This window comes from Perognathus longimembris, chromosome 13 (genome assembly GCF_023159225.1).
Source record: "Perognathus longimembris pacificus isolate PPM17 chromosome 13, ASM2315922v1, whole genome shotgun sequence".
Taxonomy (NCBI): Eukaryota; Metazoa; Chordata; class Mammalia; order Rodentia; family Heteromyidae; genus Perognathus; species Perognathus longimembris.
Window position 1 is genome coordinate 38,165,371 of NC_063173.1, and position 15,195 is coordinate 38,180,565.

The 15,195-nt window shown below is 38.9% G+C and overlaps 1 protein-coding gene across 5 annotated transcripts in view; it reads left to right on the plus strand.

The window, feature by feature from the left end:
- Nucleotides 1-15,195, plus strand: part of Cd44 (CD44 molecule (Indian blood group)) — an 86,410-nt gene that overhangs the window by 41,651 nt on the left and 29,564 nt on the right. For 3 of the 5 annotated variants that reach the window (XM_048359798.1, XM_048359799.1, XM_048359800.1), the window contains exons 4-5: nt 5,787-5,858; nt 7,387-7,608. In XM_048359798.1, the coding sequence (XP_048215755.1) occupies nt 5,787-5,858; nt 7,387-7,608 (294 nt within the window). Of the gene's footprint in view, nt 1-5,786; nt 5,859-7,386; nt 7,609-11,602; nt 11,723-13,125; nt 13,255-14,489; nt 14,616-15,195 lie in introns of all 5 variants that reach the window. The other 2 variants (XM_048359801.1, XM_048359802.1) reach the window with 2 other exon arrangements.

Here is a 15,195-nt window from a genome sequence, read left to right on the forward strand (position 1 = left end):
CTTAAACACACACACACACACACACACACACACACACACACACACACACACACACACAGCTAGGGAATAAAATCAGAGAGATGAGGGCTCTAAGGGCTGCTCATTCTTAACACAACAGGAAGTCACTACAGTTTTAAAAGGGGAATAGCATGACTAGTGGTAGTTTCTGGGTTGCAAGCCATTTAAATGGCTTGGCCAGTACTTATATATGGGGCTGCAGAGACACTAAGAGGATATATGATAGACCTCTGACCTTCTTGAAGGTCACTTACCCAATAGCTGAAACAAGTAGAGAACAAGAAAGCCTAGTGACCGTGCTGTTGCTGGGCTGCTGGCCAGGCTCTTTTCCTGTCTATGAAACTTTCAACTACAACCCTAGAAATTCATGCTTATAAACCTAATTCAAGCCTCAGTGCTTTCAGAGAATTCTCTGCATCATAAATCTTCAGGATCTTTTGAGAAGGCTTGTAACCATAAATGTCAAATTATTGAATGCCAACAATCAAAATCCTCAGTTCTCAAAGGGAGCCTTCTTTTTCTCTGAAGGTTTGAAGCTGCACAAAGGGAAAGATGAACTTTTACATCTTCCTGCAATTTCAGTCCTCTTTAAAGATGAGAGGGGGATGTTAAAGTATCTGGAAAGTAGTTTAAGATATTAACTCTATGCTGCAATAGAAACTAACTTATGGGCTGGGGATATAGCCTAGTGGCAAGAGTGCCTGCCTCGGATACACGAGGCCCTAGGTTCGATTCCCCAGCACCACATATACAGAAAAACGGCCAGAAGCGGCGCTGTGGCTCAAGTGGCAGAGTGCTAGCCTTGAGCGGGAAGAAGCCAGGGACAGTGCTCAGGCCCTGAGTCCAAGGCCCAGGACTGGCCAAAAAAAAAAAAAAAAAAAAAAAAGAAACTAACTTATTTTTAAGTGAAAGAAGGGAGACATAGACCTTGGAAGACTACATCAGTGACTTTAAGCTGAGTCGCCTACCCATTGTGGTCTTAGCAATAAGAATCAAGTGAAAATTCAGAGAGGAAATTTGGACTTTAGGAGAAAAGGAAAGTGTTGGGCCTGGCTACTCAAATGGAGTATATGAAGACATTGAACTATGACAAGTACATATAGGCCACTAAGTGTATGGAGACATACACAAAACAAGAAGAAAACTATAGGATATTTACCCATCCCTATTACAGGAGGAAAGAACATAAATAGAATTTGATTAAAAGGGTAAGAATCTATCAGACAACAGTGGCTCATGCCTGTCATCCTGGCTACTCAGGATTCTGAGATCTGAGGATCACAGTTCAAAACCACCCAGGGCAGTAAAGTCCCTAAAACTTATCTCCAGTTAACCACCCTAAGCCAGAAGTGAAGCTATGGCTCAAGTGTTGGAGTGACAGGCTTGAGCAACAATGCTAAGGCACAGCACTCAGGCCCTGAAGTCAAACCACTGTACTGATACACATATACACAAAAGGTAAAAATCCACTTGAGGGTAGATCATGCTGAGTTCATACCCAGGGTGTTCATTATAATGATATTTTAATGAGCACAGCCCATTAAAATAGTCAGGAAGTAGGCATAAAGTATCCTGGGGTCTAGCTTCTTCCATCTTAGAGCAAGAGCTACAGGGCCTGGCATGACTCTGCCTGCTTCTCAGAGTCTCTGTGAACTGCTTTTGCTTCTGCTGAATCTTGTCCAGGGAAAGTACTTAAATCATGTGATTGTGTTCCCACATTGTCTCACCTGTTTTACAAGTTGGTGACACTGTGAGTTAGGGTTTTGAGAACCTTAATTCAAAAGGGCAAAAGCTCGCATTGCCTCTGTTGAAGCAATCCAGGAAGGCAGTGACGAGACTTTTATCCTGCTCTTAATTTTGCCCTTGAGGATTGGCTCAACAGCACTGCATAACTTTCCTCCCTTGAAGAAGAAAATCATTTAGTTGAAAATCTTGAGAAGTACCGAGGGTATATTTCATACTAAAATGTTATACTAAAGTAGTACTAGTAAAAAGTAATGTTTTTCTTTTGCTCTATTTTCCACATCTGACCCAATGTTGATTAGGCTTCTTTTAGAAGTTTTCTTTAAAGAGAATAATTACTGGCCAGTTTTACATGCTAGGCAAAATAGGGGTAAAAAACAGAATCAGATGCTGTGATATTTGTCTTAGAAGAATTAACAGTCTTGTTGGCTTAATAAGACAGAAAACAAACTAGAAAGCGGGACAGATGTGGCTAAGGATAAATAAAGTCTAGATGGTTTGGGTTAGAATCAGATGATGGGCTTTTAATTCAGCTAATGATCTTGAAAATCTCCTGTTTCGTGACAAGGATTTTTTAGAAAAATCCTTGAGCTCAAATTACCTTGAGAACCACAGTTGTGGGGATTGACATCCTCCATCCTTTTGAGAGAAACAAAAGCCAACTGGTCTTAGCAGGTAGCTCCCCCCCCCCCCCCAATCCCACCCCAGTACTGGGGCTTGAACTCAGAGCCTTGTGCTCTCACTTGCCCTTTTTACTCAAAGCTAGTGATCTACCACTTGCCCCATACCTCCACTTGGGGCTTTCTGCTGGTTAGTTGGAGATAAGAGTCTCACTGACTCCTCTGCCTGGGTTGACTGTGGACCATGACTTTTAGACCTCAGTTACCTGCAGACCTAGGATGACAGCTACCACCTCTCAGCAGCAGATAGCTTCTGTCAGTTTAGAATCTTAGCAATATTTCTGTGGCTTACAAATTGAAGGGACTTGTGGGTTTTTTTTTCTTTTTTCTGCCACATCTTTCAGTCCTTAAGGCTCTTGCATACCCTGGTGATTTCCATGTGAAAGACAATGTTCATTTTTTTTTTAAAGCTGCTTTTCAGAAGGCATGGCTTTCACTGATTTGCTCATCCATTCACTCATTTATTCAGCAACTACTTGAAAATGTTTATGGAATGCTAGAGTGTACTGGTACTGGAGAAAGGTATTTATCTACCTGGCATTCAGAGTCCATGTTTCTCTTTGCCACTGTAGTACAGTAAAGCCATGGATGCCGAGAATATAGCCCACCAGGAGCCCCATTTTTGTGTCACTAACCATTAAAGACAGTGCAAAACAGTTTAATGAGGCCTCATGGTCTGACAGTGGAGCATGAGTCTATTAATTGCACATTTGGGTCATAGTCCATCTTGGCATCCTTGCCTTCTTTGTAGAAGTTTAGGTGAATTGGAGCATGAAGGCATTAGGGCAAACACACACTGTTGTCATTCACAAAGTTGTCCTAGTGGCCCTAACATGCTCCATCCCATTACTATTTACCTCCAGTTGTGCCACCATCCCAGGGCATGGCTGTCCCTGTAGTTGTTTCACTACAAGGTGGACCTTTCATCCTAGGCACCCATAATCCAATGCTCCCTGGGGGGCATACACAACCAATGGACATCAGAAGCATCTCATAGATTGGGACATATTTAACTGGTATTCTCAAGACAAACAAGTGTAAACACCTCCCAACAAATCCCCCATGGTTGATAATACTCTTTATTTTCAAATAAAAGAATTTTGGAGAGTTTTCTGCAGAAACTATAATAAGCTAAAGAAATGGTAGTTATAGCCAGGTGCTGGTGGCTTACATCTATAATCTTAGCTACTCAGGAGGCTGAGGATCACAGTTCAAAGCCAGCCCAGGTAGGAGAGTCCATGAGACTCTTACCTCCAATTAGCCACCAGAAAACTGGAAATGGAGCAATGGCTTAAAGTGATAGAATGCTAGCCTTGAGTAAAAGAACTCAGGGACAGTGCCTAGGCCCTGAGTTCAAGCCCATGATCAACAAAAAGGAGAGAGAGAGAAAAAAATATTAGTTATTACTTTCCCCATGACTTTGTAAATTCTTTAGAAGCAGGAAAAGAACTGTGTTCTTTTTTCTGCCTTTGTCTTAGATGACTTGGCTTGTAAGTGTTGTGCAAAGCTGAAAAAGAATCAACAAGATCTGTACCTTTAACTTCCTTTTTTTTAATTTTTATGGAAGAACTGGTTTTTGAACTCAGGGCCTCATTCTTGCGAGGCAGGTAGGTGTTAACCACTTGAGCCATACATCTACCTCTATTTGCTTTAGTTATTTTTAGATGGAGTCTTGAGTTTTTTGCTGGAGGCTGGCCTTGGATTTCATTCCTCCTACCCACAGCCTCCTGCATAGCTAGGATCACAGATGTGCACCATCTGGATGACTGGTTGTGGAGGATCATAAAATCTTTTTGCCTAGGCTAGCTTCACACTGCAGTCTTCCTGATCTTCACAGTGGAGTAGCTGTGATTACAAATAGGAGCTCCTTTAGTTGTTTCTGTGGCATCACCACCCGAGGTTTACCTACATGCTTCTTACTCTGCTCATATTTTCAAAGAATTTTGGAGGTTACAATCTTATCTATGTGTAGCTGAAGAACTGGTTCTTTTTCTCCCTTTGCCATTCATTCAACAAATATATAGTAACTGCTTCTCTTTCCCAACATGCAAAAAGTTCTGGCCAAGAGAGCAAAGGTCACTATGCATTCTATGGAACTTATACAATGGGTGGGTGAGTGGCAGGAGGCTGGAGTTGTGAGACATACACCATGAGCACTCACTAGGGGTGATGGTCAGGATGACTTTAGCCAGGGAGAAACATTAAGGAAAAGTAAAAAGCCAGGATGATATGTGATGGTAACTGGTGTGGGCGAGGGATAAAGGGCTGTTTTAGATTCATTGGCAAGGAATATCCTCACCAACTTCCCCCTGTACCCTATTTATTTATTTATTTATTTATTTATTTATTTATTTATTTATTTTTGTTTTGTTTTGTTTTTGCCAGTCCTGGGGCTTGAACTCAGGGCCTGAGCCCTGTCCCTGGCTTCTTTTTGCTCAAGGCTAGTACTCTACCACTTGGGCCACAGCACCACTTTCAGCTTTTTCTATGTATGTGGTGCTGAGGCATTGAATCCAGGGCTTTATGTATACAAGGTGAGCACTTTACCAGTAGGCCATATTCCCAGCCCCCCCCCCATACCCTATTTAGAACACATATGTTTTTCACTGAATAAATTTATTGGGGGTGTAGGTAATTTGTAAGAACTGAAAAAAGGAAAATGCATAATGAAAGGAAAGGAGATCCTTATAGATTGGATAAGTTCTAGGGAGAGAAAATTATTTAAGGTACATTGTAATAAAACTCGTTCTACCTTAGTAATAGAAACGAGGAGAGGACTAGGGCTGTGGTTCAAGTGGTAGACTGCCTTAAATTCAGTCCCCTCTTATGTCCCTTTAGGATAGGAGTGGTGATGCTTGGCTGTAAGCTCAGCTATTTAGGAGGTGGAGATAAAAAGGGGCCTTTCTGAGGGCAGGGGGGAAATTAGTAAAACCCTATCTCAAAACAAATCCAAATAAGATGGTATGTGCCTGTGGTCCCAGCTACTTGGAAGGCAGAGGTAGGAGGCTATCTGTCCAAGGCTAGCCCAAGAAAAAGTATGAGCCCTTTATCTGAAAAACAAACTGAAAAAAGCAAGAGGGACTGGGGGTATAGCTTCAATGATAAAGTACTTGCTCATTAAGCATTAAGTCTTGAGTTCCTAGTACTGCCAAAAAGAGAAAGAAAGAAAGAAGGAAGAAAAGAAAGGAAGGAAGGAAGGAAGGAAGGAAAGAAGGAAGGAAGGAAGGAAGGAAAGAAGGAAGGAAGGAAGGAAGAGAAATGGGAAAAAAGAAGAAAGACTCAAATGGGAATAAATTCTGTTCATACTATTTTTTTTTTTTTTGTTCTGTTTTTCCTTCTCCACAGCTCCACCTGACAAAGAAGATTGTGCCTCAGTCACAGACCTGCCCAGTTCCTTTGATGGACCCGTTACCATAAGTAAGTAACTCTTCTATCTTGGTTGACTTTCTTCCATTGTTGGAGAGTGCTTCTGGTGTGTTCTCCCTGCTTTAAATCTGAATAAGTTAGTCATTTCCCTGGGGCTAGGGAAGGTTGGCTGTGACTCAGGGTCCCTTCCCCTTTTATTCAATGGGCTCCACACCTGCTCTGGCTCACACTAAAGCACAATTAGTCAAACTTCAGTCATTTGGAAAGCACTTTCACATTCTTGGGCATATCCATGTGCTCTACTATAGTGGAGTTCACTCCATAATTTACAAATAATTTGCCCATTCTCTTCTATTTAAAATACATTTATTTTTTTAAAAGGAACCTCAGATGAAGACATCATAGATAGATGGCAGTCTTAAAGATCAACTGAAATTCAAGAAAAAGTAAATAATATTTTTAAGCTTAATTTTGCTTAAGGCTATGAGCCTGAGCCACATTCTTATGTTAGAGTGGTAGATTAAATGCTAGAAATGGGAGGCATTCTGGCTCCAATTGGTAAACTTCTGTTGGATATAACTGAATTACTGAAAGATAGTTGTGAAAGGTATGGAATTCCTGATAGGTATTTCAGCATTATTTATACCATGCCCATCTTAAATCATCTTAAATATCCTCTGCCTTCTAAATTAATAGTTAAGAAAACAGAAAATATCAATCAGGACTTTCAAATAGGCCAACCTATTTACACAAATAATCTACTCTTTATAAATTGCTTGGTATCAGACATTTTGTTACAATAACATAAAATAGAGTAAGCCAATAGTATTTCATTCGAATCAATGTTCAATCTTCATCAATAAGGATGAATCCATTTCTGTATTCATGTGTAGACATTATTAGGGTGATTAAATTTCTGTTTTATTCATAGATCCACTTGAACAAGCTAGGCAGTTGAAGAAAAGGAATCTTTGTTAGTTTTACCAATACAATTGAGTAGAAAATAAGTTTGGCTAAATGCACATTAAATCCCAATGTTGATTTTCACAGAGGATAGCAAGTGTTCTGTCAATATTTAGACAGACTGCTAGTCAGGAGTGAGTGTTTGAGTAAATGGACAGAATTTATTCCTAAGAAACAAAATTTACTTCTTCATAGATTTGCCAGTATAACTTTGTCAGGGCTATTAGTCTGATATTTCAAAGCTTATACATCCTTGAGAAGAGCCAGTGGAGAATCATTTACTGAGCATGTACTTATTTTGAACACTCTGCTGAACATTTTAGTTACAATGTGTCACATAAGGCTCACAACAACCCTATGCAGAAAGGATATCTTCACCTCTGAGAAAACTTAGGCTCACAAGTTTACTTTGTCAAGAGCTCCATGAAGCTTGGAATCAAGGTCAAGGATTCTCCTCATTTCTGGGAATAAGAATCATACACTGACCACTCTATCTCACCTCTAGATAGGCAGATGTTCTTTACCTTCAACGCTCTATTTCACATAACAATCAGATTTTCCTACACTGAAAAACTGTCAGCTGTGAGGTTCTGAAAACACTTTCTCCCTCCCCAAGCTATTGTCAACCGTGATGGGACTCGATATAGCAAGAAGGGGGAGTACAGGACGAACCCAGAAGACATCAACCCTACCAACTCTAATGATGAAGAACTAAGTAGTGGATCCCCCAGTGAGAAAGGGACTTCGGAAAGCTACATCTTCTCCACCAACCTTCCTGTTACAGACTCAAGCCCAGACCAAGACACCACCTCCATCTACAAGAGCACCCCAGCTACCAGTAAGAACAACTTCTTGTGTTTTCTAATATCAATTCTTTGCAAAATATCTGTGTCCTTCCTAAGTGATGTATTCTCCAATGTTGGTGTTCTCCTTTCTATAGATATCTAGCCATAGGTGACGTTATGTTTGGGAAGATAACACTTATTCATGCTCTCTCTGCTCTCTGTACATTGACTATTTCTGTGTACCATAAGTTTTTTTCCACCTACATGTCTTTTTCTTGCCTTAGGGTTAGAAGTACCATATTAGGTACTTTATTCTCTAGTTCCTAAAGATATGGTGATGATTATAAGTTGATATAGGAATAATTTTAAATTTAATAATTTTAAATTTATTTTTTGCTTGTCTTTTTCCGGTTCTTATCCGTCATTGGTAAGATTGTTTTCATAATATTGGGATTATAGAGTATATCTTGCATTCCACAGGCTCCTCCCACCAAGCGTTTTTTTTTATTATTATGGTTTAGTCTGATTTATACTCTGGTTATTGGTAGTTTATGTTATTTAGTCATGTTCAGCAACCAAGCTTAACTAGTTTATTTGGTTTGGGTCCATGAAAACATATCTGGAGGATTCTTCTGATCAAATTAAATCAGCCCAGTGGTCTATACTTCAGTCTGTTGGGGAAGGTCATTAACACTCACTTGGTGTATGGGACTAATGGTTTCTTTGGACACTGGTGAAATGTAAACACTTCGTTACTTGGCTTTGGGTTTGTGTCCCTGGAATCTATTGGAACAGTGTTGAGTTTTCATCCTCTTGTACTTCCTTCTCTTGCCTGACTGCATTTCCCCTAGGATTTGTTTTAAAACAGGTTTCCAGATGGACTGTGCTCCTTCTGTAGAGCATTATTCATCCCCTAAAAAGGCAACAAAATCTTGAGTGGAATTCCTGGGGTGGTGTGGGTTTTTCTTCTTCTCCTGGCTTCAGCTTCAGAGGGGAAGAGCTCTGGCTTCTAGACTAACATCTAGTGGTGTGTGAATACTCACTAGGGGATACTTTCCGCCCCCCTCACCCAGAAGCCAGGGAAATCTCCATAGTGCCGCTCATTTCCTTGAAGGTTATTTGCTCAACAGTGTTTCAAATTGCTGCTAGCAGTTTGGTCCAGGAGCTCTGATGTCCTGACACTTGCTTTGAATAAAATCACACCTGGTTAAACTGCTTGTGCTTTCCCAAGTTACTGGCCCTCTCTGGAGATTGCATTGCCTCCTTTGTAAAAGTCTTGTGGGCAAGATTTCTCTTGGGAGGCTATTGGGCAGCAAATGGGCAGCGCTGCTGGTTCCTGACTACTTAGTGCTTATCATTAGGATGAGTAATTTTGTCAGATGTTGGCGAACACAATAATTACTGGTCTCAGCAGGAAGCAGAACAGGTCTGACCTAGAACCCTACTTCCCACCACAGATGAAAATCTTAACAAAATACAGCTTAGGAGGACTGGATGAAGTTAATATCCTCCCACTGGGCCCCTCATCTCATAGTCTATACACAGTACAGTATTTTTGGAAAGGCAATTAGCACATTTCATTATAAGAACTGTACATCCCTGTCTAAGTCAGTCAGTCAGCAAATATATTTTAAAGCCCTATTATGTGCCAGATCTATTTTGATGCTTAGGATTCCAATAGTAAGCAATTTGGGGGTGGGGGGGGGGAAGAGGAGGGTGGTGTTCTGGTCCCGGAGCTTGAACTCAGGGCATGGATGCTGTCCCCGAGCTGCTTTTGCTCAAGGCTAGCACTCTACCAGTTAAGCCACAGTGCCACTTCCAGCTAGTAGATTGGAGATAAGTGTCAAAGACTTTGCTGCCTATGCTGACTTCAAACCACAATCCTCGGATCACAGATTCCAAAGTAGCTAGAATTACAAGTGTAAGCCATCAGTGCCTGGTAAAGAGTAAGCACTTTTGAAAGATAGTTTTGAAGAGAAGTAAGGATGAGTGAAATTTGCACTTATGGATTAATCCATAGTTGAATGAATTATACTTTCCTTTTCACAGAGCACTTAACTAAGTTCCTTTTAGTAGTTAAGACACTAATTTACCCAGCAGGATGAGTCCAGAGCTAAATAGGGGGAGGGAAGTTAATGAAGTGCAATAAAACTCAATAAGGTAGCTCTAAGTAAATTCCTTCATGTAAAGAATATAAAAATAAACCCAAGCAAAAGGAAAGCCAGAGGGGGACTTGAGCATAGCATATGACATACTAGAAAAAATTAACATTGATAATTTCCTGAGTAAGATCTTGTGTTTTCTATGTTTAGTGAGGAGATTCCCAAGGTCTTATCACTGTTGGACTAAGAGTTGGGCCACAGTCAAGGGAGTGATTTCATGACCTCCCTAATGCATGTGTAGGGCAGAGGTCAAGAGGAGGGCTGGCTGAGTGCATGAACCCAGCCCAACTTTGGCTCTTCTGGCTCATTCCTTTCTTCAAGAGCCTTAGTGGGTGGCAACAGGGAAGGCTAGTGTGAGCAGCCATCTGTGTAGGTTTGGACTTCCCTCTGGCTGTTTATTACAAATGTTATTTTTGGAAGAACCCTGCAGGAGGGTTGTCCTCAGCTCCTTCCTATTGGTGATCTGGAAATCTCTGGAATCAAGAAATCTAAACTAATTCAGGAAGCAGACTCCTGCCTTGGAACTCTCTATTTCCTTGTCTTCTGGGTGTCAAATGAATATTTTTTTTTCTCTTGGCATGGCCTACTGGGGTGGGGCAAATCGGAAACCCTGCTGGCTAAGCTGCAGCTTTTTTGTACTTTTTTTCTGTTGTACAACTCCTTTTAGGAAAAAAAAAAAAAGCAAAAAATGTCTTTTTCTATTTTGCTCTGGGATGTTTCTTTCTTGTTGCATTATTTTTTCCCTAGTTTCCTGTAGGGAGAGAGTGGCAAGAACTATGCATCTTTAATAAAATTTCTGAGGTAAAAATAGGGTGACTATGGTCTTTCCAGGGGATGCTCAAGTTTAATGTGACTTCAGGTAGAATTGGTTTCTCTCTTTCTCTTCTCTCTGTTCTGATCTAACGAGTTCCTTATAACATAGACCATTTGGCTTTTGGTATGTGTAATGTTAAAGGTTTTTACCTGGCTCTTGTGGACTTTCAATAGGCTTTATTAGATACTCAAGAGCCATCTGAAATAATGTATAAAACATTAATAGTGTGTATGTGTAGGATAGCTCTTGAGGAGAGAGACCATAAATAACTTAAAGGAGCTTAAAATGTTTTTGTTTATGCTTCAATCTCAGCTGGTTTAGATATTTATGTGGTTCTTTTTTTTTGCCATTCTGTTTCTGTAATGAAACATTCTAGACTCAAGTCCAACCTGAAAGTCAAATGAGAGAGTTTTAAATGTCAAAATATCATTATGTAATTCCTTTTCTCTAATTTGAGTAGAGTTCGTTTATTTTAACCTTGACAATGTTGTTTCTTTTCTGGAAATTTATACTGAACTAGAATCAAAAGTGACAGAAAGATAGATGAATACTTCAGAAAGATGTATCTAATTTTGACACTTTGAGCACACACCCTTTGCAAAGTGCTTAGTCATATTTAATGTTTGCTTGAGTTTGATGGGTATGGGTGGAGTTTTAAAATTCCAGCTTTTCCAAGTAAATTGGGTAGAATACTAGACATAAAATCATATCCCCAATGATCCTCCAAGATAGATGAATGAAAACAACTTTATTCTAGGCTGTGTAGAAGAACTTCAGTTCATGGTTTAAGATCCCAGTCAAGAAAGCTCTGTATCTCTTTTCCATCACAGAATTAATTTGTGTTTGATTTTTCTCTGGTCATGGTTTTAAGGAATTCAATTTGAAAACTGAGCTATATTGAATTGATACCTTTGATGTGAGGAGACTGGAAACTAGGCCGACATCTTTCTGTTCTAATCTTCATCCTATAACCAATGCAGATATTATACATAGACATTATGCATAGACCTGATGGAGAGGAAGGTTTCATAGAGGGACTCTCACTAAATGATATTTTCGTAATTGATTCAGTTACCTCCACTGTGCACTCAAACAGCCATGCAGCAGCTCAGAAACAAAGTAACTGGATGTGGTTTTGGTTTGATAATTCACAACCTAAGACTCAAGATATCACAACTTCAGCAACCACAGGTAAACAATATATCTTTTGCCTATCATTTGTCCCAAATCCCAGGTCTTTCAGTGTTAAGGAAGATGCCTATTACCATGTTAACATTTCCCATAGATGCTCTTCAGCATCCTTAGTAGGGTCTGGTACCATTTTGGTTATCACAGAGGCCTATGGAACTGGGGACACAACTAGATGCTCCTATATGCCTTATTTTCCTGTTGGAGGTTATCTATATGAATTATGTTTCCTCTAGTCTTTTTTTTTTTGGCAGGTTCTGGGGCTAGAACTTAGGGCTTGAGTAAAGGACAGTAGATTATAGAATAAAAATGTTAATTTTTAACACATTTGCAATGTTTATCTTCATAAGACAAACAATGTGAAAGGAAAGGTCTTTGGGACTACTCTTGAATCATTCCTGGGACTTCTTGGTAACTCAAAACAGAAATGTTACCCACTTACTTTCTCTGCTTGAACTTACCCTCCCTTGCTGGTCTAGTATAATATTTTTCTGGTGAATATTATAGTGACAGAAAAGGTTGCCTTTGCAAGTTCTCAAATCAGAACTCTTGCTTCTGGTCTTATTGGTGGAATCATTGGGGTCATTTCATCTCTGTCTTTCCTGGTTTATTGTTGATATGAAAAATGATTATGAGTAAGGTTGCTAGAGGATTTGGAATCTAAATGGAGAAAAATGGGAAGGTGTCTTCTTCAATCTTCTACTTCCTGTGGCATTCTTCTCACAGTTTGGACTTCCTGGGATTAAGTGTCTGTGACTTCCAGCAGAAATATCATACGCTGAAATCTCAGAGGATGATATTGATTGGCTAAAATGGATTGGGTAGATAATCAAAGGGCTGGGCCTCTAAGAAGCTGGGCTTTAGAATCATAAATGCTCAGATCTGGAAAGGATCTGAAATGAAGAGAATAGTCAGCCCTTTTAAATCATTTACTCTCCTAGAAGTTCATTGTTCAGATTATTACTCTTTAAATGAGTATCTGAAATTCTTGCCATACATCTTAATTTGTCCTTCTAGGAAAACACACAAAAATGCCATCACTATTTTACATGATAGATGTAAAATGAAAAAAACACAATGCTCATAATTTCTTTGATACCTTTCTCTTGCTCTCTAGTCTTTGGACATTATACAAGTCAGAAGCCTGTCTGGCATATCCTTTCTGTCTTTAAGATAAAGAATGTTCCAGATGATATTTAAGGTCCTTCCTTCTCTGATATCCTATAAACTCAAGCTTGAGCTTCTGGAAGAAATGGAATGTCTTTGCTTTCTCTCTCTCTTTCTACCATCTATGTTGAATATAGATGATTCCTTTCAGTAGAGAAGGAATTAACACAGTTACAGTGCTATTTCTTAGGAACTGATCATTAACCTTTCAACCATCAATTCAATCATGGTTACAACAGCCTTGGTGAGCACTAGGAGTGCAACTCCTGAAAGAGAAACTAAGAGGCAAGAAGCCCAGCACTGGCTTTCATGGTTGTTTCAACCATCAGAGTCCAAGAATCATCTTCCTGCAACAACAAAAATACCTGGTAATGAGTTATGGTTATCTTATATGTTTCTTGCCAGCATTTAATTAAATTCTTATTAACCTATAGGATAAAGTTGAAAGTCCATTCTGGCCTCAGAGATGTTTGGAATAATTATGATGTAAGAGCTATATGTTTCATTACATGGCACTAACATAAAGTTTTCTATTTCTACTCCATGGGATGTTAGTATGCCCCAGATCATTAATTTGAAAACTGAGAAACAGGGGTAGGTCTTTCTCGATAAAGACACTAAACATTCAACTCTGAAAAAGTATTCCTACATATTTTAAAACTACCAAAACCATAAAAAAGCCTTCAAATTTAGTAAGAAAATAAAATAGCATAGCTATAGCAACAAAATCAAAAGAAATAAAATTTCCATCAGTGAAATCATTCCTGGGTGAACATTAATAGTATGGAAAATAAATGGTCATTCCATGAGGTACCTTGAAATACACTCAAAGGTTGGAAATCCCTTTTCAGTGAAGACACATTTTCTGCAGTAACCACTGAGAAGAAATGGAAAATTTCCATCTTCTGGTTTTATGATTGTACCCAAAAAAGGAACAAAAAGTCTTAAAAATATAAACTGTACTCTACTTTATCAGCTGTTTTGATTGTCTAGTAATGCCTGGAATGATTAATGTTAATTGTCTACTTTTTTTTGCTCATGCAAAAGTTTTGTTTGGAATAGCAATATTGCTTTCATTTGCACTTAGAGCTACAGTAATCTGATGCTAAAGATTTTAAACAAATTAGCAAATTAGTATAAATGCTGATATCAGATCTAATTTAGGTTAGCTCTCAAGGTTTCTCTGAATGGTTTTGACGAAGAAAATACAGATGTATGAAACATTCCTATTCTCTTTTTGACATTCTAGCTTTAATAGAATATAATTAATGAGCTACTAAAAATGCATTTGAAAGCATGGGGGAATTTCAATTGGCTATTTTTGTTTTGTGTTGCTTTTATTTTTTTTGGTAGCGCTATGTCCATATATATTTTTTCCACATCCTTATAGAGCATGTTCAGTGGTAAAGACCATAGCCAATTGTTTTGAGATTTATATATTAGCTTCAGAGACAAAGACCCAAGATCTTAAGGTATACAAATGAATTTCTCACTTTCTTCTTAAACTCCCGGGAAATCCACTACCTCTTGTACCTGACATTCTTTTTTATCAAATGGGTTGCTTGGCATCTAGCTCAACTACTAATGCAAGTCACCACAACAGGTATGGAGTCAAATACCACGTCCACAGGCTGGGAGCCAAATGAAGAAAATGAAGATGAAAGAGACAAACACATCAGTTTTTCTGGATCAGGCATTGATGATGATGAAGATTTTATCACCAGCACCAGTAAGAACTATCAATTACAGTCAAACCATTTATACACTTAGAAATTATCCAATCTAAGTGGCACCTAAAAAAAGCTCTCATGGGATATAACTATTGAGAAAAACAAGTGGCCTTAAGTCTCTCTCTCTCTCTCTTAGTTTATACCTGGATGAAATGGTAAAGGAAGAAATTTTTAAAAAATATTTGAATAAAAGTCAAAACATATTTGGAAGAGAAATGGGGAGAACATGTCTAAAAATTTTACATGATGTATGTTCTTCCTGTTTTGCTTATCAATGGCATCTCTGGCTAGAAAGCTTCTTTGAATTATCAAGTATTGTCAGAGAATGGGATATTAAACAACTACAATTAATATTCTCTGTGTACCTGCTGTGCCACATGGAAAAGGCCAGAACTTTGCCTTCACAAAGCTCATATAGGCTGTTGGAGGAAGAGACTTGAAGAATATGAATTGGAGGGTACTAGTGAGAAGGTGCAGGCTATCCTGCATTGAAGGCTTTTTTAAAAAGGCGCTGGAATAGCTTAAATCATTGGAGCCAGAATGCAAGAATTGCTTTAGTTCATCAAAAGCTGGTTGAAG